Genomic DNA, 23,223 nt, shown 5'->3' with positions numbered 1-23,223 from the left:
CTTGGCACTTCCAGACGAAGGGTTTCAGGGCTGCTTCAGGAAGCACTAGAAGGACTACGGTACTCCGTGTGTGGAACCAGGAGGGTGCTATGTTGAAGAGGTTATGACAATGAATAACAAAGGTAACTGTTTCACGGTGACGGCAATTAAGAGTTTATTCAGTTGAAAGTCCGAAACACTTGCGATTGTAATTCTGCTGCAAGTTTGAATAATGTGTCTGGAATGTTTTAGTAAAAGGAGTGGGAAGGTAGACAGCTGGTTGTTCTTAGATACAAGTATGGCATTGTATGTAGTGGGTTCACTTCTTTTGTTGTTTTTAAAGGGGCCCTAAACGACTTTCTGTCGAACTGGACAAAGGCATTTGAAGTGAACATAGGCTATTTCAGAAATACTTTGCCACAAAAAGTACTTCAATGCATTCAGCAGAAGCGTAGTTATTGGCAATCAAACACGGCCTCCGCTGCGCTCCCGTTCCTTCTTCAATGCCTTGCACTACGAAGGCTGCGGCGCAGTGGGCCATGCCCACAACGCTCCGCCTTCTAAACGTCACCGTGGCGAACAGTTCAAATTTCATTTTGGATTGTAACGTAGATGCCACAACTTCCGCCTTTGGTGCCTACGACATGCTAAATAAACATAAGCCAAACGCAGTTCTCCTCAACAAACTGCAGTGCGCTTAGTGAGTGGACTGGCTACCAGCAGCAGCCGTGGCATATATGCCATGTAGCCGACCGCAGCTCGATGTTAGCTGTCGGCCACTAGCAGCCATCTAAGGGAATAATGAAATAGCACATCCAATGACGAAATAGTGTGTCTAGACGAGAATGAGGACAGGGCTTTCTGTTGAAAAGAGAGCATTTGAGAGAAAGGCGACTTTGCAATCTGCTTGCGAGCTTCACGCGCCGCGTACAACAGTGAAACTTGGCTGAGATGTTCACAGCAGCATATGCTGCCCATGGACTATGTTATTTCACTAAGTCTGAGGAGTGCTTCAGGGCCCCTTTAACAATGTGTTACACCAGGCATAATTTTCAAATGGCTGGATAGGTGCTGTTCAAGCCTGCTTGAAATGAAATATTTGGTGTTCTCACATCTGATGTTCCTGCATAGAGTTTTCGCATGCAGTCTACATTCTGTAAACTTGGCAAAACTCGCTACTAAGATTCTTAATCCATTCTGTAAACATACACTTTTTAGAGTCTGAAGATGCGAGATATGTGGTGAAAGTAAGATTTCAATCGACAGAAATACTTTGCACCCGAAAGGGTTAAATAGTCTTGCATGATTTGATTGCAAAAACATGAGGACTTCTCTAAGTTATCACCTTAAATTGAATGTCGACCCTAATCCAACTTCAGGAGTGGGCCAGGTAGTTAGTTTTTTTGGGGGTGTGGGCCACAGCATCAACCCGCGTTTTTTTGGAGGGGGCTGCCATGGCTATTCACCGTGGGATTTCGAAGTGCGAGCTGCAGCAGCTCGAGCACCGGGAACATGTCTTCATTACTTGGTCACGTGAGTTTTCTTGCCATCCCATGTTAACGCTGGACTTTTCACTTCATGGTGCATACAAGGCTTTCACCTTCAAAGCGAGTTTTTGTCCCATTACACATTGTCATCAATGATGTTAGAGTCAAGTAAGGTTATAATAAAGCTGAGTATGACAAACCTTGATGACATCCTATGTTCTTATATGTATTCATACGTGCTGATAATGGCAAGGAACATTCTAAATTTCGTTATATCTGATAATTCATTACATCCATGTTCACCATAGTAATGAGGTTCACCTGCACTGTTTTATCGTCATGCCCCATCTTGTCATCCTGAGCTTCACTGTCATCATAATACAATCTTTTTCGACAATATGGCATTACGTGGCCTGTGCAGTGGACTCTCAAAGCTACAACCAAGTGACAAATATGGTGGCATTTCGACCCACACGATGGTGCCAGTGAGCGCTTCTCTGCATAATAAAACAATAATCTTGTAAGTCTCTCTGAAGCACACATACCTATTAACATAACTGCTTCACATGGAGGAAAGAACAAAATAGGAGAGGCCTTGACATCACATTTTTTAAGCCGGAAATGCAACCATATTGGTGTGCCATCTCCTGTTGTGCCTCCAGTCAACTCGCCGGAGCAGATAGGCGGAAGCTTCGAATTTGCATTGCTACGAGCCACCAGAAGTGTGTGCTGCCGACACGTGTCATAACAGAGCCTATGTAACTTCTGTAACAGTTTTAGTGAAGCAGACGGGCTCCTGTGGTTTTCCGTTGCATGTTGGAGACGACGACGAAGACCCACGCCATGATTACTTGAGTGTGTCTGTTGCTGACAACTCACACTCGCAGACCCAAAACACAACTTTCAAGCTTACACACCATGCTCCAAAGTCAGGTTGTCTTGTGAACAACCTGCGGCGAGAAAGACACGGGCCGAAAAAAACCTACCTCACTTTTCAGAGGCCTAGAGCAGCAGCGAGAGCTTCAGGAGTGTGGTTGATGTGGCAACGTTGATGTTTGGGGTACCAGTCCCAGTTGTCCTTTGCAAAAAAACAGCTTGCGACTTCAGCCCCACTTTCTCCAATACGTCCGTGCTGGCCGGGGCCTCTCCTATGCTTTCCTACCTCTATGCTGCTTCACAGCAATTTCAACAGTTTCATAATAGATGTAGAACACCTATGTTGTTGCAGTACATGAGGTGGTACACAGCTTGTGTGCAAAATGCATGGGGAGGTAGCTGAATAAGCACTTGAAGCAGAACTTTGCCTACTACCGGCACTCATGCCACTGTAGAAGTGTGCACTCGGGAGCTGTACATGCTAACCACTGATGCTGCACAGCAATAGTGCTTGGACAATTTGTACAAGGTCTTGCGTTCCACCCAAACTCTGAGAGCAGTGGCATCCGTGGATGATCAGTTAAACATCAATATGTATAATGAACACTGATCTAATTATTATAAAGTATAACGAAGTAAATCTCATAAGTCCGCATGTAACAAATATATGCTAAAATAATACTATGTGTAACAAGGGTACTTTAGTGGTGGTTGCGACTTCTTCACAATGATGTTCAACTGTATCTCAGAAGCCACAACAGGCAATACCGTAGCGATCGAGAATGACATTGTGCCCAATACTTGTAATCCTAGAGGAGATGGCAGTATGTTGGAATGCAGTTCATCCTTGCATTCATGAAAGCAGCGATTCGACAGCACAAATGACCCGTACATGACTACTGCGAGCCTCAAACATTACACATGCCCAAAATGAAGGATGCGCAAAGAATCGGGCAGCTGGGTGAAAACAATGCTCAAAGCATTGACACCACTGCCAACAACACTGCAAGGACAGCACCGCAGTTACTTTTACCTACTAGCTGAGACTACTCACAGTGGCTGTGCCAGATACACCAAGAATGCAAACAGAGGGAAATGGTTTCTTTCGTTTGCCCAAACCTCACATGTGGCACACTGCATCATTCCACTCTGGACATCCACTGTAGAATTTATGGCTTTTCAAGGTGTATAGTGTATAAACACCATTTGGGGCCTTCAGAACAACAAGGCTGAAAAGTGAAAAGCCCTTAACGCTCAACTTGTGAATGGACACGCATTTACCCATGCAAGTGCAAGCATAAGTAATTTCACTTAATTTATTCTTTAACAATGTCTACCTACCCGTGATCACTAGCCACTGGAGATTCCTCTGCAGCGAGCGAGCGCCCTTATTTCAGGCACTAGCCAGCAAGTGAACAAAACGGTCTCTACTGTGAAGGAATTCTGCTGTCGCAGCAAACAAATTCAGAGCCCCCCCCAAAAAAAAAATTGCTAGTTTCTTTTTTTCTTTCAGGGAGCATGATCGGATACTTTCCAGGCAGACGTCGCGTTTGCACTTTGTTCTATTTTTCTGAGCCCATTATTGTGGCTATTTTATTCAACATAACACCATGTTCATTACTGTAATAAAGAAATTAATTTACAAGGAAGGCAACTTAGCATGCACTGGAAGTGAGAATTGAGTTAAGAGCATGGAAGTTCATTCAGTATGTTGCACCACCGAGACCTTTTAACACAATAACGTTAAGGACCCAGTGTCACATAAAATCCAGCATTGGTTTCGGCACCAGCAGCAGTGTCCGTACAAGAACAATCATCCTGAAATATGTATCCCGATCCCCGCAGGCCTTCCATGTGGCGCACAAGTGTTTCTAAACTAACTGAATTTCTCAAAGCAAGACGCGCCAGAAAATTCATGAAGTACAACTTGCACACAACCTACAGACATGATAGCGTCGGATTGTAATTTTAACATACGAGAAAAATGCACAATAATTCTGTAACAAGGTAACTCAAAAACAAATGCCTTTTCCAGCTACCATTAGAGGTCTCTCTTAGCAGGAGTGGCACGCCCCGCTCGGTTCCTTGCAACACCATCCAGATGGCACTAGCATCCGCAACAGTGGTGGCACCCCCCGTGGGTGAAAAAAAAATAACCAGAAAGCTTGACTTTCTGCACAGCACTCGTTGCCAGCACTTCCAGGAAAACAACACGGTTACATAAGTTGCAGCTGATTGGAAGCGCGAGAAGCAGTCGGGGATCTTTGAATGCTATCCCACTCCACATTTAAAGGCTAAACTCAAGTGTCCTCCAAATTTTGATGTGAAGCCCCATGGCTGTGTCAAGCCCGATGACCTTATAGACAAGCGCAATCTTGAACTAGAAGACCCTTGCCACGAGACCCCTTATAGGTGGCATGATGGACTCTGAGGCCAGAAAGAAATGCAATCCACTGGAAGTTTCCTCGTATTAAGATTACGCTTGTCTATAAGGTCATCAACCACATGAGTGGTGTTCGCTGGTGGTAGCGTGACCAGTGGATCAAGAGTTGCAACACATGCCCGATGGTTTGGGAAATTGCCCAAACCCTTCTTGCTGCATAGGCAATTGCACTGGTGCTTTGTTACGTCTTCTGCGGAAGTGAAGCCACTTTGCACTTTAGTGAGCACTGGTTAGTGTGCCTTGGAGTATTTTCTTAGGAGGTGAAATTGTGGTTGGTGCTGTACGTGTGTTCTTTTAAAATTGACTGTTTATTTTGTTTTATCCGCTGCGCGAAGTGGTCGAGGGCAGAATAAGAGACGACCATGCCTTGCAAGCTGCAGAAAGAAGCCTTGTTTGACAGGAAGCGAACAATCATTTTCCATACAAGCAGTGCAACCTGGCATCCTCTATCCCAAATGGTTTCACTGATCTTTAATAAATGCACAGAAGTTTTACCAAACAATAGGCAAAAAATTTCAATAAATCTCTGATCAATGTTCGTTCAACATTTCATAAAAACCTTTTTACTGTTAAAAACAATCGATGCTCATTCTTCATCTCGGATTCTACAGTTCAATATCTCAAGAATTTGCCCCATTATTTCGAGAGAAACATGGCTGCCTACTTTCCTGTTGGGAGCACTTTGAGGCCATTTGCATTCTTGTAAACGAGATTGTGTGTACAGCTACAGATAATTGCACTGCAACAAGGATGGTTTTCATGGAATTTGTTGCAACGAAGCACATAAACAGGCAGGCAGAATGCATAGTTGTTCCTCCCAAAACTGAGTTGCAGCAAGGTGGTAAGGGCTTCGTTTCTTTTGAAAAATGTGTCAATCAGTCAAGGAAGAATTAAACAGGCTTTATTATAATGCGAATAATTTTGTTCTCATTCGAAACAACGCAATAAATATGCAGCAGCAATTCAAAACACTTGCCTGTCATATTCTGGAAGTGTAAAAGTATTGGAAACAATTGGGAGGGTAATGCCTACCGAGGCATCCACATAAAACAAAAACACAATAGACAAAGAAGCACTAAAACACCTCCGCTTCGTATTTTCGCAACTAGCAATGTAGAAAATGTTTAAAAGGACAGTCACTCAGAACATCACAGCCACTGAACAAGATTAAGTGGGACTCGACGCAATGAGGGGATACGCACATAAACTCTTGTCTGAACATGCAGAAACTGCAAAAAGGCAAACTTTGCACAGTGGTTCTCGGTAACTCGGCAGACATTACAGAACAACCAAAACAGGTCTTCAACAAGCGGGGATAACATGTCAGTTATGTATATACAATCTGTTCCACTGCATTCTATTAAAGTAGCTTGGATTCATGGGGCATCCACAAAAGGCAATGAACAGGAAATATAATCTGCTTGGTGCACTGTGTAACTCTTGCATATCCTTAAATAATTATAAGAAAAGGAAACAAACAATGTCTTGAAAAACAATACTGGCACTAGCACTTGGATCACGGATGCATGCACCTCTTGCTGTTGAGGGCAGCGTGGAACAAAAATCACATTGCGAGTGTCCTTCCATTTCCTTCAGCATCTCGACAGTCGGTGCCTGACACTAGCACCGTCTGTCGAATGCTGAAAAGATGATGCTTGAATACAAGCACCATCCATTCTAATGTAGAAGCACTCATAATAGATACTATGCTGCATGACAAGAAAAAAAAAGTGAATGGCAGAGGGAAGTACCTAACATGATCATCTGGCTTAAAAGGATTTCCACATAAAACTGTAAATAATACACTACAAGCCAGAATCAAGAGGTGCAGGTGAAACAAAAAAAAAAAAATTGCGGTAAACGCCAATTTTTTCACTAGCACTTGGCATGGGTAAACACCATAGGGCCATGTATATAAACCAGAGGTGATGTGGCAATAAATGGTGCCGAACATATGCAACGAGCACAGCGAAGGTCTCTGAAAGGAAGCAAAGACACAGGGCATTGCAGAAGCAGGATTGGCAGGCATCAAGAGTTCTGGTGTATAACAACCATATTAAAATACACGCGCTTGTCTAAGAAACACTAAAACGAAACATATATGACTCAATGCACTCTCTGCGACATAAAAGAACTGAACGCTGCGAAGGGGTCTCCTTGCAGAATGACACTGTTCACAGAAACAACAAAACAAAAAAATGTTACGTGGATGGAGATTGTAGCGTGGATTGTGAAAAAACAGTCCTATGTGTGTTTGCATATCAGCCACCAATGTCTTGCATGCAAGCAATTGCATGCGTCTTGTGACACTGAACAAGGCAGGGGGAAAAAAAAGCACAGCCTGCAATGGTTACACTGTTGACACACGTCCAGTCTTTTGCGTTCGATCAACGTGTGGCACCAAATGTCTTGCCTGCACCCAGTTGACATACTTGCTGCCGCATTTTTGGGCGTCGGTCGGGGAACTAGCGGTAGCGTTCCCTTTCAGGTGGCATAAAGGGTGGCGACTGTGGCGGACTTGTGCAACGTATGACTTGAAAAGGCAGCAGCAGCAATCTCCAAGGAGTAAACGTGGAAGAATGTGCGTGGTGCAATTTCTTGAACAAAAGAAGGGCTATGAACACTGGCGAGGTCATTTGCCTTTCAGGTCTGCAAGAATCCACGTGTAGAGTTTCTTAAACACAATGTCCACACGTTCGTAATTTACACTGTTGATGCCATCCTTTCTGTAGCGTAGCTTCCCTTTGTACAGAAGCTTGTACCTGAAAAATAAATTAAACAAGGGCACCGATGTCAAGACGGCTGCGACAGACAACATTTAGCCACAGGGCAAAACCTTTTTTCTTGTATTGTTAATGCTACCAGACCAGTGACACATGTGTACTTCAGTGAAACGAAGTTGCATAATGGATATTGTTAAACCCATGAGCACAATGAAAGTAGACGCACATACTGATATGAACAAACCTAGAGTTGAACTCGTGTGAGCAAAGCATGAAAATGAAGAACGCCAATATAGAAGGACTTGCATTTGCCTCTTGCATTTGCATCCTTACCTCTTACTTTCATCCAAACTTGGTACTCAGAAATGTAGAGTAGAAATAGTCCTTAATCCTTTCAGTGTCTGGTTTACTTTCAGGGGCGACGCGTCTTTTTCTCCGATAACATAAAACGAACGCAGTGGCTTATTTTTGGTTAAGCAGAAGGGCAAGAACGACATGAATAATGCACTCTTGGTATAGTCCTCGCATTCCTATCTTACGTCAGTGACACGGAAAGAATTGATCATAACAGACACCATGTAGTGTGTTCACAGTCAAGGTCCCCATTTTGAAGAAAGTTATTTTTCTCCAGTGACTCTGCCTGTGTAGCTTTTGAGGATATGTCAACCTTTTGCTGCTACGCTCATATATATTGAGCTGCAAGAACGCAAAAGTTTGCTTCGCTATAAATTATACCACATTCCACCATGCATTTTTCATTCTGTTGTAAGCTTTGGCAACCAGGCGTAGGACTCAGTTCTTTGTATGCAATAATTTACGACATCTGTGGCATTACGAAATATACGGTACAAACTGCAATGCAAGTCCAACATTCAAAAAGAAAAGAAAGTGGTAAAGTGCCCCATTGTCTCATATAGTGCTCCGACGAAATTCAGTTGTCTGGCCACTATGGGGAAAGGAAGAAAGCAAGGAAGTGTAGCCATTTTTTTTATTGTTGCCATTGTAGACGCATAGACTTTGGGAACGATGTGCAAACATGTATTAATGCTAGCTCGGGGGTGCAAAACTAGCAGATTTCGGCTTGACATAATAGCGATGAATTCGAAAACTATGCGGTCAAATAGACAGAAGTGATTGGGAGCATGGCAGCACTCCACTGTTTGGTTTCTGCAAAGTGAAATGATACAACCACAATGGGTGGAAGTGCTGAAGTTCACCGACTGTTCTGCGACTACTATGCAGTTCGGACTGGGCAATTCCATTAGTGATTGAACATGCATGTCCGCTTGATATTTCTATTCTTACTTTTTCCTTTTAGCACTATGTAGGCATGCTCAAGCTGCACAGAAACGAAAATTATTATTTCCGAAAAGCGTTCCCACTATGCAAAAAAATTTTGAAGGTGACGCCGTGAGCATCCTGCTACTGCTTATTGCAGTATTTGCCGACTCCATGGGCACAACGAATTTCATGCTAACTAAAAAGTTGTTGAAAAACTTTTCTACTCATTTTTGTGCACTTAAATGTAAACAACTTACATGAGATTTTTATGTTGTGCACAAAAGAAAAAGGAGTATTAATAAATCCTGAATATGGCCCAAATTGGAAAACTTTTTTAACTTTGATGTAGCTTTGCGCATCTTCTATTTCACACGGAAACTTGAAAAACGTGTCGAACATAAGACATTGTTTTTGCAACATTCCTGCAAGAAGTTGTGTTCCTAAAAAGATACGAAATAAGCAAAATAGTTAAACAAGTTTTTTCAAAAAGCTCATTTTCAAAAAAAAAAGAAATGAAATAGATACCTCCGGATCAAATTTTCAAAAAAATTTGGATGGGTGTGCGCTTACATAAAGCAAAATAAGAGTGCAATATTATGTTTCCTCATTTCCTTTATTCACAAGATATATAATGATATATAATGAGACAAAGTGGCCGATGTTGAACGTGCTGGCTGAAGTGTCTCGAGGACTCTTTGTGGTTTGTTAGCATTCACTCTCGCTAAAGAAAAAAAACATGAAAAAAAAACGCAACCGTTGCTACAAATGAAGAAAGGTCTACCTGCTTTCTTTTTTATTTTGGTGAGAACAGTGAACATGTCTTTTACTATTACTTCCTGGGATGCAATGCAACAAGAGAAAAGTCTGTACTACTTTCGGTGCTCGAACTAAATAAATGCGTATCCTTTGCCATTATTACTTATGATTTAATCACCATCAGCTGGCTAGCAGCAGTTCTCGCACGGACAGCCTGCTTGACTGATCGTGAGCAAACATCCACACGAATCCATGACTAGATTCCTGGCACACAGAGCATTGACTTCACTGACTTCCACTCTGCTGTCTTCTGCTGACGATGCTCCTTGATGGATGCAGCAGGCACACGAAGCAGGGCCGCATTCTTGAGGTTGCCGCTAAGTTGGGAGACCATCGCATGCATCGATTGCATGCAAGGCTATGCACGGAAGGTTGGTGCTCAACAAGTCCACCCACATTGTCGCAGGAATTCTTTACATGCGCAGTAGCACAAAATACCTGAGGCAAGTTGCTTTTTCATCCACTTTCATTGCCATTAATTTACCGTTTCTTTAATTCAATATGCAAATACAAGTAATTTCCCCTATGCTTTCCTTGGTGTCTGTTTGTTGGCTTTTCTTGTTGTGGTGACACAGGTGAAGATGGAGATTTGTTTCGTGTGCCAATGGTACAGTTGTGCATCATTTGAGAGACGGACAATCCAGTTATGCACAAAATCAAAATGCAGAACAATGCTCCCGCACTGCTCGTGTTTCTTTTTCTCGTGAATAGTTGTGGCGGCTTGGGTGCAGTGTATGCGTTTGTGTTGAATCCATTTGTTGAGCTCTTTCACAAAAATAGTTGGAGACGTCTTCTTGATTAAGTCGCCCCTCTCTCGAACAGCAAATGTGACCTCATCCTCGCCAACCATTCCTAGACTAGCCAAAGTGAGGCTTTCACTCCATGGGCAGCGCTCGCATTCACCCAACATACAATTGCAAAGGAATAAAGCTTTCATGCCTTCCAACGAGCTTTCCTCGCCGCTGACATTCTCCATTTGTAGACGCAAAGGTTGACATTAGTGCAAAAAACGCTAACACAAACCTCTGTTGTGGTGCGAGTAGCACACACAAACTTTGACAGGGCAATGGCAGTTCTGGGGTGAGCTGCTTTGAACATCTGGAACGCCTTGCAGATAGAACGTATCATTGCTGCTTTGAGACAAGTGCTCTCTAGCTGTTCGTGATGACTTGCACAGCACCCTTGTTTGGGCTTTGCCGAGAGCACCCAAGTGTATCCTTGGAAAAGTAGTCTAGTGCAGCTTGCACATCTGATGGGCTTAACCCTGATCTCGTGTATGGATCAAAATCTGACCACATGCCATACTTCTTACACCAATTTCGGACCTTTCGGAGCATGTATGTTGCGACAGCCGGGATCTCTTGAACACGTTCTGGTGGCATGATGGTTAATAGGTGAAGGCGCTCTTGGTAGTACCTTGAAGCCTTGTATGCTTGTTTCAAGATATTTAACCAACCAGCGTATGCCCGACATTCTGTCACAGATGACACAGGTGTACAGACACTTTTGTATGCAGTGCTTATGGTTGAGCATATTTCGTCACCAAGACACTTTCAATCTTGGCTCGTTTTCTCTTTCCATAAGATAGCTTGCTGCTTTTGTGAGCGGAAAACGGGAGCTTCAATGGCGAAGCATCGGAAGAAAGGTGAACATACTTGTTCAAGTCATCAATCACGTCTTCCTGAAGAAATTCCTCATCTGCTTCATCACGGGTCTCAATAGATGGACAGCATTTCTTTGAGGCGTGTAAAGCAATGCTGGCGGACTTTGTCGGTGTCGCGAATATCCTCAGTTCCTGGCAGCAGCTTCCGCAGGAAGGCAGCATCCAAAACGTTCACGCAACGAACATATTTTTTCTAAGCAATCGTCTCGTGAGCGTGCAAATAATCAACACGGAACACTCGGATTGAGCTATGAGCCGCATGAATCACATATTATGAACAGCTACCCCAAGTCTAAACATTTGTACTGAACAGCGCTGCAGTTTTCCTATTTTTTCTGCACCGCTGTCGTGACTGAGACTCCAGAACGTCTCGCAGTTTCATGTTTTATGAACAAGGCCATACTGTGAAAATGCACGGACCCCGCTAGTTCTCAAAGGACAAAGCCTGGCCCCACCAGCAACCTCTGCTGTTCTCAGTGTGGAAGAGCACATTAGCAAGGAACTGACAAAATGTGATAAATTAGGCAGCTTCGGCAGCTTTTGGCTCAGTCAAGTTGCACAGTAGTTTTTCGTATAGCTGAAACGGAAAGGTAAAGGTCATGGTAATACAGGAAGACATTATCTGTGAGCGACACAGAAAACATGTGATAGTGGGAAACAAAACAAGCAGCTAGGGAAATGACAGATTTTTTTTAAGAAAGGTTATTTATGCACAGTGCACATCATGCACGGTGGTGCCGAAGAAGGTTCCAGATTCTATTGGACGTGGAGGACGGGGAGAGGATGCAGGCAGCGAAGTAGCGCCTGTGACCGCCATAACGGCGCACCTGTTGATAATGGAACCGCTCAGTCAGTTACGGATTAGCCAAGTCCCGCCTTGGCGCCACTTACAGATACTTTGCTGGGTGCATCAAGCAGGTTTTGGACAAGTCAGCCAAAACATGCACTTGCAGTGCCTCGCATGCTATTGACAAGCGAATGCAAATGGAGACGTAAGTTTGATGCCCACAAAAGGTACACAGTGTCTGCACGTAAATAATGCGACCACGAATATAACCTGGAGGAAGTGGGGGGACTTTCGGGCCTTGATCAAAAGAAGATATGAATATGATGCCAGGTGATGTCACAAAGAAACAGAAAATGGCAAATAAAAGCAGGCAATTGCATAGGCAATTAGCAGTAGCTGCTTTTATTTGCCATTTTCTGTTTCTTTGCCTATGCAAAATAAAGTGAAAGGACAAGTGCATGCCCAATTACTAGTCACTGCTGACATCTTCACGACTGTTGGCGACAACGGTGCCGTCCTCAATGCCACCAAAGTCATTGGACAGGCAGCTCTTCAAAAATGCCTGTGGCACAACTGAGTACAGCAAAGCCTGCACCACGTGCGCTCGCTGTGCACGCAGTAAGACACTGTGTGACCTCAGAGACCATTCATTTGATGTGCCTGCACAGGCATGCTGATGGTCTTGCTCAAGGTTGCAAATCATATGTCATAAACACATTAATGTGGCATTACCAGTGTCCTAAATAAGGAGAACATAGGAGGTGCAAAATGTAGAGTGGCAACTCCCAGCTGCGCAAGATGCTGGGAGTTATAACAAGATGCGTTATAATCTCGTCACGAGGTGCCTTCAGAGGCCAAAAAGTTAGGAAAAAAACTCGTGTTATATGCATTAGTACTTCAGAGGGTGCCAGCGCATGCGCACGACACAAATAAAATATGATAACACATTTTTGGCAAAGACAAGCTACTACAGCAAAGTTCTTTTACAGCAAGGAAATGAGAACTGTAGACTTACGTACACTGCAAACTGATAGACAACCAGTAAAGGCATTGAAGCCAGCACACTCAACATCAGCCACATTGTGAATAAAGCTAATTTATTCATTTAGGCATACTAAAACAAGCAGAAAATGTTTTTGACACAATGTTCTTAGTTTGTACTGAGCTCGAATGTGAAGTCGTAAAACATTGCATTAAGCGGTGCTTAATTTCAGTTGCAGCCACTCGAAGCTAATCAAGCAGGGTGTAGCACTCTCCTGACAAAGATGAAAGAACAACCAACCAAAGAGAATGAAAGTGATTTCAGGCCAAGAAGTGCAGTTATTCTCGAAGCACGCAAGCTTTCTTAAGGTCTGAAAAATGCTGGAAAGCACTTTGGAGTGGACACCGTCATCACTTCTCCTGACAAATCGGCTACGGTGTGTGCCAAGGTGAACGTAAAGAAAACAGCTTGCAAAAGGCCCTCAAAAAGGGTATGGCACTGGGCATGCCTAGAAGTTTGTCAACTGCAAAGTTGACATCGTGTATCAGTTTCAGTTGTCTTTCATATTAGACGAAAAGCTGTGTGAGTTAACCATCAATACAGCTCTAGGATAAAGAATTTAAATTGTATTTGGTCAGCACATGCGGTAGCCTAAGAGTGCCACTGGAATGCATGACCTTTGATAGGGCACTTTGAAATTTGCAAATGTTCTGGGTTTTTTGTCAAGTGTTTTAGCTATGTCAGTGTTTCTCAAACTTTTCAAGTATGCGACTCCCTTAAGTAGTACCAAACATACCATGGCCCCCCGCCTTTACAAGCATAAGCCTTATGAAAATTGACTTTTTTTCCACGACATGGATACATTTCAATTTTAAATTATTTAAAAGACATTAACCACAGTGGAGAGAGCTACAAAAATGCTTCGTTATGTTTTTAACAAGGATCGATTTAATAATGTATTTTAATGAGAACGATGTAGTTCAGCCCACGAGGTTCGAACTAAAGATTCGATAACACATCTTTGGCTACCTGCCAGGCAAAATTTCTCATCCCCCACCGATAAACGGAGTGCACAAAGGGAAGTGGATAGTTCAAAAGCTCAGTGTCGAAGGTTGGTAAGAGGCCCCGTTGTTATTGGTGACAGTGACTGTTGGACCCTCCATAACCCTCAGAAAAAGGCTCATGACCCTTTTGTGGGGCCGTGACCTGCAGTTTGAAAAACGCTGAGCCATATGATGCAAGTTTTCTTTCTTCACATGTTTCCAAATAAAAATCGCTTGGAGTCGGCACATGTCCTGTGTGCTTTCCCTGTGTTTCATCTAACTGTGAGCGCTGCACAAACTTTAACATGAGCGGTTAAACTTAATTTCCCAAAGCATGACTCGCCAAACAAGATTATGCTATCTTCTCTTCTATTCCAATGCGCAGAGGTAAAATCATTTCAGGGTAGGCCAACACCTAAAGCACCACTAAGTTTTGCTTAATTATGCTTATCTATTCATGTGCGATGCAATCACAACACTCAGTGAGGGTCACATTTAGTAGCATTTAGGTTGACATAGACATAACTTTCTGAGGTCACTTTGGCATTCTCAGTGTAAAACAACACTTCAATCATCTTCAATCACAGTGTACATCTTACTAATTTTATGATAGTACAGTAAACCAACCAAAAAATAAATTGTTGGGTTCTAGCATCAGAAAATTACACAGCCTGAGGAACAAAACAATGCAATGGTGAACATACACGACTGCCTCCAAACTATTTAATATTTGTGCCAAAGTTTCATACCCTAGTATTTGAAAGGGTACTGTGTTGTACGTCATCTTAGCTGCATAGGTCTGTGTGTTTGTTCTATTGAGCAATGACTTCACAAGCAAAATACATTCAGTTTATGATGCGTTTGTTAGTTGGCAAAGTAAATTTTCATAGTGAGTGGGCTACTGTAGTGTATTGCATCCAGATTATTGTTTCATTGAAGTTTGCCCAATTTTTCCCACATATTTCTCTACGTTGCTGTGCCCCAAAGGTGACAAAAATGCATGCAAAGTGGACAATGATCAAAATTCAGCACGAGTGCTATTCTGAGTACACTTGGCATCAACCCGTGAGTATTCTGTGAGATCTCTCATCTGCCTCGGTAAGGATAGGGTTGACAAAGCATGGTTCAGCAGCTACATGAGGAGTAGTGAATGACAAGGAAAAAAATAAATAAGAAAAAAAGAAAACTCCTGAAAGGCTTTGAGGATGATGAAAATAAAGCAAGAAATAATCAAGGTGTCTACCAAGTTGACATTTCCAAATTCCATGAGTTTTCCCCGAGTGCCTTAGCAATATTCCCTGAGTGACTTAGAACTTTGTTTTATGTCAAGACGGGCTCCCTACATCGTGTCGCCCGATGGTGTCGCTATCTAGTAAGCGTGTTCAAAAATAAAAGACCTAATCCAGTTTTAATAGTAAGGGGTAGTGTTTATCTTATTGAAAAAGAAAACAGAAGGGAGGGGTTAGTAAAATGCACAGCGAATAAAATATCTTCGAAAGAAATAGTAAAACCCATTGCAAATCGATTCGAACATTCTCAAATACGAATAAAAAAAAATATGCATACAGATTATTTTCGAATATGAGCTATTTCTATCAACTGATAGCAAGCTAATTGGTATGAGGCTCGAACTTTATCACAAGTGAGATTCTCTCGCAATAGCTGGTAAGTCAACCTCAACTGTCCCGACATACTCTCAGCCTGCACACAATGCCTCAGTGCTGCGTTTCACTGTTTTAAAGAGTTTTAGTGCTTGGATGAGGGACACCTGCATTTCGGTGTCAGCCAGCACCTTGCTTTTAAAGTGCAAGCTCCTTCAAAAAAATGGCGGCATGCTTCCTTTCCTGTTCATTTCTCAATGCGTAGGTCCTTTGTCTTCTTGTCCTTCGGCTGCGCATTTGCCAAACGGACTATTTGAAGCATCCTCTTGGACAGTTGTACAGTCAGCGTACAATTTTTCGGACTACCTAGGGGCCCCAAAAACGTCCAAAAAAATGAATGCATGTCTTTTACAGCCCTTAAGGGCTCAAATCACCACAGGCACGCCTGAAGAAGCTCTGAAGGCCTGCTAGTACACTTATTAGGCATATCAGTGCTCGTACTGTGACAGGAGATGGCGGGTGCACATGTGTAAAGTTAAGGAATACATACTGTGTCCCGTGACAATTGCCCCTTCCCGCACTTGTTATGCTTCACAGTGTAACATTCCCGTAATGAGGTGAAGCTGACTTTCGGAAACCGGCATTATGCAATGCGCCGTGCTTCCGAACTTCGAAGCCAATCGTGATAACCACTAAGTTGGTGTCGGTGCTGTTGCTACGACGAATTCGTTCAATGAAAAACATGGCACAGAATGGCACGAAGCTTAATACCGAACCTCGAAGCTGCTACGCCTAGCATTGCCGCACTGGTGGCTATGGCTGCCAGCGGATCTGCGTGCGAGTGTGCCGGTTTGAGGCAGCGAGGGTATCGAAATGGTGGCGGTTGTGGCTTTTATTCATTCCGTTTCAGACCTGCGGTCACAGCAAAACGCCCGGAAAATCTGATGGCGAAGGGTTCTTGCATCCGAAATTTCAAACGTTCTTATACATTGACCCTATGGGGTACGCAGTGGGGCCGCAAAGCCGTCTGAATTATCTGGTGTCCGGAAAGTCGCTCGTCTGTACTCTGGCAACTCCTCCAGCCGACGACGCGGCGTCAAAGGCCATTCGTTACGATTCCTCTCTGTTACTCGAGCCAGCATTACCGCGACTTTCGTTCCCTTTCAATAACATTACAGCTAACTTTCCCTGATAGAAGCCCAAATTCCCCGAGTTTTCCCCACATTTTTGCAGACTACTCAAAATCCCTGGGAATTCCTGGTTTTCCCGGTTGGTAGACATCCTGAATAATGTACATTCTGCTGGACCCTTTTTAACACTTGTGCTAAACATGCAAACGCAAAAGTGTATCTTTCTTGAAACGCCATTTTTACTTTGATACGCCATTTTTGCTTTTAAATCTTTGATGTACCTTTTCTAAAAAAACTGCTAGCCACGTTAGAGTGAACATTTACAGCTTATTTACATCTATAGTTGCGTTGCCAACAATGTGAATCATAAAAGATGTCCTTGATCATATTGCCAAAACCAATTTTAATCTTGAAGTGCTCTTGTAAGTAATGACAAGTGTGAACAATATTTTTTTTACCGGGTGATGCCTTACAAAGCAAATATTTTAGGTTCCATTTGAAGATAGTAATATATGCGAAATAGTTTAAATGGTCATCCTATCAATAGTTTAATTCTGAGAAAAGGTACTTTGAAAAAACTGAAGCTCTGTCTAAAGCTTGATAGCTAATTACAGAAACTATTAGAGGTTCCACAGTGAAAAAGCTACGAAATGTTAAGTTAAAAGGCCTCCCCGCAAAACTTCAGATTAACACATGCGGTCATTTTTACAACAGAATGTTAAAACCAAGGCAACCTATTTACCCTACCATTCCAACAACTACCTCAGCAACAATTTTCGATGAACACAAAAAGGTATTGTGCAGGCAAAACTAGTCAAGATGTGACGTACATTCTTAAAGGGGCCTTTTGTGCCGTCAAACTTCTACAGTTCCTCACACCGAACGTAAAGAGATTCCTCACCTCTCTGGACTCGGCGTATCCTTTGCATGCTTTAACATTGTGTACCTCGCAATGTTGGCAGGATACCTAGAAATCTTTAAGTGATAGTGCTGCAGCCTGCAAAAATGAGAACAAGAAAGTATTGATTAACAATGATAGGATGTCACCCAAGAAGTGCACCAAGAAAAGCAACAATGTGATGTGTGTGTAGCAAACTTTAACACTTGAAAGCTAGTGACTTTACCAGAAACACGATGTAAGGTCCAGCTAGTAGATAAATTTTAATTCATTTACTATTTCAGGGAGTTTTGCGGTTAACTTACTGCTAAAAGGTTAAATTGAGTTACGCTTGCTTCATATCAGGCATAAATGATATGCCTTAGAGAACTAACAGCGTGTGGTCTACCACCACGGACCAGTGTTATCAGTCACTCTACCACCATAATCACCAGCCTAATCTACATCCACTGCAAGATGAAGGCCTCTCCCAGCTATCTCGAATTACCCTGCCTTGCATCATCCAACTCAACACATGAATGACAGGGTTTCAGACGCTAGAGCAATACAGGGGCTATGAAAGATGCCTTAGTCGAGGCCTCTAGAATAATTACAGTATTTGTTCACCTTTTATTCAATTTAGCGGTTAATTCAATCTCGACTGAAGGTCCCAGCTGGCACCTATACATTTCTATGGGTCCAAATTTTAGTTATCTTGCTCCTGAAATTTGCCTTCGCTGCATAATTTTAACACACACGCATGCATCTGGCTTCAATATTTACCTCAATAGTGGCAGCATCTGTGTTGGTAGTGCTTAGAAGAACTTCAGAAGAACTTTACATTGGCCTAGTTGGTGTTTACTGCATATCACATTGACCGCAAATAAAGACGGGGACAGAGGGAGAGAAAACAACCATTACAGCCCACACATTACACATTACCGCCCGTGCTGTTTATGTGTTCTCTCCCTCTGTCCCCGTCTTTATTTGCAGTCAATATGATATGCAGTAGTGCTTAGGGTGCAGTATATGTGGCGAAAACACGTTTTTCGGCCTACCTTCAGCAGATTAGCGAAAATCGTAGTTGGCAAGGAATGTTTACTATATTTGCTCAGTTGTAATGCACACCTTTTTTCGAAGTGGTCTGTAAACTATCAGATTTTTTCAATCGCATACGAAACCGAAATAGTGTCCACAGCTTTAGCAACGGCTTACCACCAGAATCAGAGTCATCGCCATTGTCATCACCAAGATGATGGCAAAACAAGTTTTCGCTAAGGATGGCGATGTCAACTAGCCACTTTCAGGCTTTAATTATGAAGGCTCATTCAAGGTAAGTCATTTTAGCAGCAACAAAGTACACTCTGACGCAGCTTAGATTTGTATGTAGGTACATAGTTTTGTACTAGATACTAATAAAAACCGGGTGCGTGTTTGACTTGGGCGCATTAGTATTGGGGAAAATGCTTTCAAATGAGTTTTATTTTGGCCTGTCAGATAATTTGATGGATTTTGTTGAACCCGTAAACATTGAATTAAATGGACACTAAATAGAAGAAATGATTCCTTGTGTGTCAGTAAATTACTTTTACACCGTATCAAAAACACCACTCTTACCACAAGACACTTGGCAAGCCAGAGCAAAATGAAAACACAAAAGACAGGTGGCAGCACCACCTTGAAGTTCCTGCACCAGCCTACGTTGACGTCATGGATTTTGACAGCGTCTGGTAGGGTCATTTAATTTTTTAACAGTAAAGATTGGCTACATTGTGTTCTAAAGGAGCCAAGGGCTGAATAAGGCAAGTTTCGCCAACTTTTACTCGGCCAATGCAGCTAAACTACGAAAATATACTTTGAAATCTGTGACGTCCCAACGCCATACCGGCGCTGGGGTTACAGCATTGAATTAAAAGAAACAAAACATTCAGCTCCATTTTCTTCTCTAATTATCGGCCTATTACCGTGCAATTAATGGCAACGGAGTTTTCAAATACTTTAATAGTCGAAATTGATGCACAGGATGCCACCCAACAGGCATAGCGTGCAGATTCGGCGCTGGACGTAGATTTGCATGAAGGGGCCGCAATCTCGATCAGTTGCCTTCGGGTAAAAGAGATACGATCACTTTTGCACTTGGCACAGGATGCGTCGGCACCTATGGGCGACAGCATGCACTGGATAAATGTTGCTGCATGCGTAGAGCGCTGTTGCTCTGCGTCCGGTGCCAAGTTATGCAAAATCTCGCAATGTGATTGCATCTTCGAAAGCAAATGGCCGAGAATACTGCTCCACGACAGTGCTGCCACTGCTGATCGACACATGCGGCACACTTTGTAGGGTCAGCAATGCGATTCTATATCCTTGAGCAGAGCTTTTTAAAGTGGGCTAACGAAATTTTGGCAGCTATGTTTCCTTCTGCAACACACTACGTATCTGTGCTATCTCATTTTTTAACAACGAAATTCTCGCGAGACTGAATTTTTTTTTCGTTCCCCGCCGATTTCGTTATTGCGAGGTTCAACTGTACTAGAAATGGCGACAGCTGCAGTCAAACTGGAAAAATTTTATTTCAAGGTTCGTTGTGGCACGTTTCTGCCACAGTTAAACCTGCCTATAATGAGCCTCCATACAAGAAATTCCTCGATATTCTGAAGTTTTTCTATTCCCCGCCATCACTCCATAGAAGCACATGTGTTTGTGACCTATATGTAACAAAGTGGCAGTGGGAGAGACCCTGGAAACAATTTTCTTTGCCGACCACCTAGTAGATTTTGCCCCAAATTTTGTAAATTTTAGCATGAGCAGCAGCCGCATGCACCTCCTGCGGTTGCCCCACCGACGACAGAGTGCAAAGTGGTGTCATCGTGCTTGGCACGCACGTAGTAGCCCCAGGTGACAGCAAGGCTTCCGCAGAGTGCCGCCAGCTAAACACGCAGGGAAGCACAGCGCAACACACCCGGTGACAGCGAGGCTTCCGAAGAGTGCCATAGGCGCAGAGAGTAGGAAGGGATGATGCGTGTGCGCACGTGTCTACACGTGCATTGAGGCAACCCGTGCATCCCTTGAGCTGGCTGAGAGAGAGTGTGATTGTGAAGAGGAAGAGGCGTTACCTACACGCCATTCAAGCATGTGAATCGGCTCTGGTGTCCATGCATCCAGTAACTTTGGTGTATCATTCCAAGGATGAATGCCTCGATGAAGAAACGTAAAATATTGACTCTTGAAGAAAAAATGGCCATCTTGGATGCTGTTTCTGGAGACGAAAAAAAGAAGGATGTAGCTGCCGAATTTGACATCGTAGCTAGTTCTCTGTCTACAATACTGAAGGCAAAAGATGCGATTTGCAGTGCAGTGGAATCAGGTACCGACTGCAAGAAGAAGCTGAAGCCATCAACACATGCCGACGTCGACAAGGCGATGTTTACTTGGTTCATGAACATGAGACAAAATGTTCCGATCAGTGGTGCTGTTTTGCAGCAAAAAGCAAGGGATTATGCTTATATCTTGGGCTGCAATGATTTAAAAGGAAGTGACGGGTGGCTTCAAGGCTTCAAAAGCAGGTATGGAATCGTCTGCAAAGTAATTAGTGGTGAGTCCTCTTCTGCGCACAGCGATGATGCCACTTCTTGGATTGAGCACAAGCTACCTGGCATTTTGGAGCGTTACGACGCATGTGACACATACAACGCTGACGAGACGGCCCTTTTTTACGAGTTGCTCCCAAACTGCACCCTTGCGCTAAAAGCAGACGTCTGCCACGGCAGCAAGCAGAGTAAATGTCGCTTGACTGTGTTGCTCTGCGTAAATTTAGACTGAAGTGACAAGAGAGTCCCACTGGTTGTTGGCAAAAGCACCCGACCCAGGTGCTTAAAAGGCACACACAGAATGCCTGTGAAATATGTGGCGAATGTGAAAGCATGGATGAAACGGGGCATATTTAGTGACTGGTTCAGAGTTCGACAAAGGTATCAAGAAACAAGGCTGCAGAATTTGTCTATTCGCAGACAACTGCACTGTGCACCATGTTGAAGGCCTCGAGCTGTCTGACATTGAACTCTAGTTTTTATCTGCGAACTGTACCTCGCTCATTCAGCCCCTTGATAGGAATTATTAACAGTGTGAAGTGTTCCTACTGGCGTAGACTAATCCAAAGGCTGCTTTTGAATATTCGTCTTCAGCGGGAAACAAAGGTGGACATTTTTCAAGCAGTTGAGATGCTTGAAGCATCCTGGCGAGAAACAAGTGCAGACATTGTTATGACCTGCTTCAGCAAAGCCCAGATCGCAAGAGGTTCAGGCTGCGGAAACTGACAGTGAAGAGGAAGAGCTTTCAGGCCCGCCTGATCTTGTCGAAGCTTGGATTTCACTGCGCACAAATGGAGCAGCCCCGGACGACGCACAGCTTTGCGATTTTTTGTATGCGGACGACTGCGGAAGAGATCTTGGATGAGGCGCTGGTGGAAAGTATCGGACATCACGGTGACAACGACGGATCTTCGGAGGTTGATTCATCACGAGCTTTGCCTTCCACGAAGGAAGTGCTGCATGCCATCTTGCGCCACGTCATGGACTTGCTAGATGATGATGGAACAGTGTTGTGTACCTTGATGTCTTATGAGCATACTGTTTTGCTGTCCCTAACGAACAAGCAACAGAGCAAAATAACACAGTTTTTCGTCACTAAACAAATGCATTTTGGGTGAGTACCTCTCTTTCCCCCTTTGTTTAATTTGTGCATTTCTTGCTCAGATTTTCATGCTGAAACTGCATATAACGAAAACCTCTTTGTAATAAAAATTTCCGAGCATTCGTCAATTTCGTTATATCCAGGTTTAACTGCATTTCTGAAAAATAATCACTATGCAAGTTTATTTATGCAGACAACTGACACAGGCATGCAGATGCAAAGCAGCTTTAAAGCACCACAGTGAAGACGACAACACGCAAGCAGCAATCCAGCAAAGCACCACTTCAGCAACGATGTGATGTGCCTTGCGCAGCAATGATGGATAACACCTTGAGGAAACATGTCTCGCTGTGCGTTCCGTGTACTACGTAGACATTTAAGATCACCTCACAACTGTTGTATACAGTCAACATCACTGCCAAATAACGTCAGTCAACACAAGCAGCACAGAAAGCTTCACTTGCATCGATTCCCACAGGACGTGGGATCCGCATAATTTTCTTTGATAAATTGGGCATGTTTTACGTTCAAATGCATTTTTATTTTATTACTTCACACCTGCGGAAATTCGGGGCATGTTAGAGTCAGAGCTGCATTAGAATCTTGCAAGTATTGTAGCCAGTGGCCCACGTTCACTGAAGAATGCCACAAACACAATGACCCAAGGTGGTGTCAAAGAAGTTTACTGATAAGCTGCACGTACCCAGTTACGCATACCTAGTGACCCAAGTTAGCATGAAAGAGGTTCGTTAAAGAGCGGCACATATGTACACATTGTCACATACAGTTGGTTTCGAACCTGGTTCTCTTAGCACAGCAGCCCAATGCTGTACCAATTGGACCATG

General features: G+C 43.3%; 1 protein-coding gene across 2 annotated transcripts in view; it reads right to left on the bottom strand.

Moving 5' to 3' along the window:
• Positions 1-5,664: 5,664 nt before the first annotated feature.
• LOC126522616 (beta-1,4-N-acetylgalactosaminyltransferase bre-4-like) overlaps positions 5,665-23,223 on the bottom strand; it is a 169,777-nt gene continuing 152,218 nt past the window's right edge. For both annotated transcript variants that reach the window (XM_050171387.3, XM_050171388.3), the window contains 2 exons: positions 17,713-17,808; positions 5,665-7,547 (listed from right to left, as the gene is read on the bottom strand). In XM_050171387.3, the coding sequence (XP_050027344.2) occupies positions 7,418-7,547; positions 17,713-17,808 (226 nt within the window). In that variant the 3' untranslated portion in view covers positions 5,665-7,417. The remainder of the gene's footprint in view (positions 7,548-17,712; positions 17,809-23,223) is intronic.

Source organism: Dermacentor andersoni, chromosome 6 (assembly GCF_023375885.2).
Source record: "Dermacentor andersoni chromosome 6, qqDerAnde1_hic_scaffold, whole genome shotgun sequence".
Taxonomy (NCBI): domain Eukaryota; kingdom Metazoa; phylum Arthropoda; class Arachnida; order Ixodida; family Ixodidae; genus Dermacentor; species Dermacentor andersoni.
This window is presented reverse-complemented; position numbering and strand designations above follow the sequence as displayed.